Genomic DNA, 3935 nt, shown 5'->3' on the forward strand with positions numbered 1-3935 from the left:
TCAAATAATAAAATCCAGATGGACATGGTAGTACTCCTAAATCCAGACGGTGGTGCTACTAGTACTAGTAGTAGTACTACCATTGTAATAGTAGGAGTACTAGCATTGTACTACCCGTTGGTCAAATTATTACGTGCTGCTCCTCACAGTGAGGTGACAAGACCCTGCGCCGGAGATGACACCTGAGTATAGGCGCCATGTTCGGCATACCATAGTCAGCCTCACCGTCTGCAGTCACTATCATCATGGCTGTAGAGCTAGCCTGCTTACAACTAGCCCTGTTCGACATAATTGCCCGTGCCTAGATGCCCGTGCATTGCACAGAACACCAAGATTGCGGGTGGACGCACTACAAGAAATCTGTTAATATGTGACGGACTTGACCCATCACAGATCAGTGAAAAACTGTCATGGGTGCCCGTCCACGACGGATTTGACATTGCACCTTACATGACTGTACTTGTCCGTCATGGATCTGCCGCAGGCCCGCCAAGGCCCAATACATTGTGACGGAACAAACCGTCATGGACTAACACCACGTAGGATTTTTGATAGACCAATTCAAATCACGTGGCTGCCTACGTGGATACTATTTTCTGTCACAAATTTCATCATAGTTGAGCACATTAACCCATTTCTTTTGGCCTAAATTTAGGTGATATGTTTTGAGCATAATGGGTTACACAAATCCCAATGCCAAATTTGGCCCAAGAAGTATTTACAAAGTGTATAACATTACATAGTTTGACCAATATGCACATCTGTATGTATTTCCAATGTAGTAGTTTACAAAATTCTTTACAAAATGATAAACTTAAAATATAGATTGAAAAAATATATCACACATCACGTTTGGGAATTAGTAAAATTCATGTTACATCAACAGAACATACATACTATCAAGGTTGATATTTAGATTCTTCCTATTGGGCCCTCCTGATGGCAACCATCATGTCATGGCATTTTCATGTGCAGCATGAAGTAGCTAGCTTCCCAATATTACCTACAAATTTACAAGATCCTTAGATTTTTTGAGGGATATAAATAAACAATAGAAATAATATAATACCAACAAATGTAAAAATGAATTACATGTGCAAAATTCTAAGATCTAATATCTTATAGTGCCTCCAGATGAGGATAACATTGTATCCACTATAAAACAAAAGTAAACATGAGGTTTCTTAAAATTAATCCAAAGAAAAGTGTGTCAACTGTAAGTCAAATGGCAAAGTAACAATCCACACAACATAGAACTAATTACTATAGCAGCAGTAATTGAGGCCATATAAACCTGTCAGGTTTATAAGATTACCAAATGTTGGGACCATATGTAATTAAGAGGAAAAATCTCCATGCACTACATGTACTAACTCTGCACCAGTTTCTATTATAAATAAATATAACAGAGTAAAGGGGGCAGGAAAAAGTTTATCTTTACAACTTGTCTAGATGGAGGCATTTAGTATGTAACATCCTGAACATGGTGACATGTACTGAGAACAAGAAATTCATCATTGTGATATATATTAACATGAGAAAAGAACTAGAGCTACTTGTACGCATAAATTATATAAGCTGATAAAGTAAAAGGACACCAACTACTTCAAGTTACGCATATAAAAAATAATATCAACGATTGTATAAGCAGCTTGGCATAACCCAGGAACAATCAAGAGTGACTTGTACCAGATTTCGATGTTAACAGTAATGAGAAATCAGGGGGCTGGTTGGTTTGTGCCCCAACTTACCCTGCCAAACATTTAGCACAACCAAAGCAAGGGCATGCCCAAAATTTCGGTGTGGTAGTGTTATTCAGATTGTAGCCGTAGCATCAACCAATTTTTTGGCAAGATGGTTGGGTCTCTGTTTGGTTTCTAGCCAATTAACATACCACATATCTGTACCTGAGGTCTTTTTTCTTTTCTTTAGCAAATGAGCATTTGAGGTCTAACTTTAAATGTTTATATAAGGAGCCAATAAATCATGATGACCAAACACAAAAAGGGCGTAAAAAGGGTTCAATGAAGTAGCACACACACGTGTTTATTGAGTGAAACACACACATACTAGCCGACTGGATCAATATTATCCATGGAGGCATTCGCATACGGGCTAGCTAATTAATTTTCCTGCTCATGTAACAGCCAAGGATAATACACGGGGATGCTAGCAGGTTGGCAGCCAATATTTTGGTAGACGAATTCATCGCCGTCGGCTCGCCCGCATATTGGCGAGAATTACATGGGCAAAGCAGGCTGGGCTGGGCAATCCAAATATTTAATGTCCAGCCAAACAACAGCCAAAACTCATGGGGACACCAATATTTTGGCAAGGCTAGCTTTGGCTCAAAACCAAAGACACCACAGAATACATAGTCGTCAGCTATTTTGGATGCACCTTTTTCTTCAAGTAGTATTTTTCTTACAAAGGGACATGTCTTTCAGAACAAAAGATACAAAAATACAACATGTATATTTGCAGATAACAAATGTGATCAACCAAGCATTCCATGGCAACGAGCACCGCCATCATCTTGGTACAATAGCATGAAAATTCTAGTGGCATGAATTTATAAACTTGATTGTGTGGAAATCGATATGATGTCAATTTTCACCACATAACACATAGAAAGTTTGCACATAATATTTAACAGAGAAGTAGTGTAATAGTTAACAAAGAATCTACTCTTGGTCAACGGATTCAGTCAAATTAATGAATCACTGTCCCTCCATAAACAAGAAAATTCAAAGGAACCAACAGAAGCACCTCATGGGCATTTACTCCATGGTAAATGGATCTTACAAATTCTACACTACTAGTGCTCGCACAATGAGAGAAGAAAAAGAAAATATACATCAGTTCTAGTCTCTATCGTTGGCTGTAATGTGTGAGTATCAGGAAAGGAAGTGGCCACATTTTCTGCATCAGGTTCAGTCCAAGAAAATTTGAGAGCCCATGGAGAACTATGCTAGAGCAGAGCAGCCGTCACTTGGAATGAAAAGACAAATAGAGTGAGAGGGTAGACCTTGATCTGTGGGAAATCATGGTGGATGGAGGACGGGGCGGACGACCTCGTCGAGCTCGCCCAGCTTGTCAGGCTCGAGCATGGGGTCTCGGTTGTCGCTGTCCATGGAACTAACTGGAGAGGCGGAGAGCTCCTGTTGATCTGAATCGAAGTAAAACATTAATTGGGGTTGGGAGAGAGAAGGAAAGAATGAAGGAGAAAGGAGACGAGGAAGTAGGGAGGGACCTTGTGTGGGGAATCACCGTCGCCGGCGTGGTCGAGCTCGGGCCTCCTGCAGGTCACGGTCGTCGTCCTCTGCTCGTCCAATGCTTGCTGCTCCAAATCTCTGGATTGCGAGGCCGCTGCGTGGCCCAGGAGATGGAGGAGGGAGGCCCCTGGTCAGATCCATGGCCCTGATCATTGGTTGTGAGCAGTAGAGGCGCACCGTAGTGGCTAGGGTTGGCCACCGTTTCCATGGGGCCGCTGCAACCACTGTCACCATGGATCTCGGGCCACTGTCATCGGTTGGAGGTGGGGAGGTGAAGTCGGAGGACAGGGACGAGGAGACGAGAGGCGTGGCGGCAGAGACGGGGACAAGGAGAGGCAACGTGTGGCGGCGGCGGATGGAGGAAGAGTTTGGGGATGGGGAAGTGTGTTAGGGTTAGGTTTTATACGGGGAAAGTTTAGGGCTTTAGGCAGGCTTTTTGTGGGCTTGCAGATCTGTACTGGGCCTTTCATGACGGTTTCTGAAACTGTCAGCGGAAATCCATCATGCATTAACAGGTTTCTTGTAGTGACGGCTCCGGTAGCGGCCATCGCGCCAGATTTTTCCACGGCCTTCTACTCCTAGATGTGGTGGGGAGGAGATGAGGCTGATTGTGAGAGACAAGGAGTTGTTTGTAAATAGGGAACAAGTGCGGGCATCTTT

General features: G+C 42.8%; 1 protein-coding gene across 1 annotated transcript; it reads right to left on the bottom strand.

Annotated features, from left to right (window-relative positions):
- Positions 1-826: 826 nt before the first annotated feature.
- Positions 827-3653, bottom strand: LOC123147932 (uncharacterized). The gene is made up of 4 exons (XM_044567264.1): positions 3453-3653; positions 3254-3369; positions 3029-3169; positions 827-1003 (listed from the first exon to the last, which is right to left on the bottom strand). Exons 1-4 carry the CDS (start codon positions 3481-3483, stop codon positions 986-988), a joined length of 306 nt encoding a protein of 101 aa, XP_044423199.1. The 5' UTR covers positions 3484-3653; the 3' UTR covers positions 827-985.
- Between the last annotated feature and the right edge of the window lie 282 nt (positions 3654-3935).

Source organism: Triticum aestivum, chromosome 7A, assembly GCF_018294505.1.
Source record: "Triticum aestivum cultivar Chinese Spring chromosome 7A, IWGSC CS RefSeq v2.1, whole genome shotgun sequence".
NCBI classification, from domain to species: Eukaryota; Viridiplantae; Streptophyta; class Magnoliopsida; order Poales; family Poaceae; genus Triticum; species Triticum aestivum.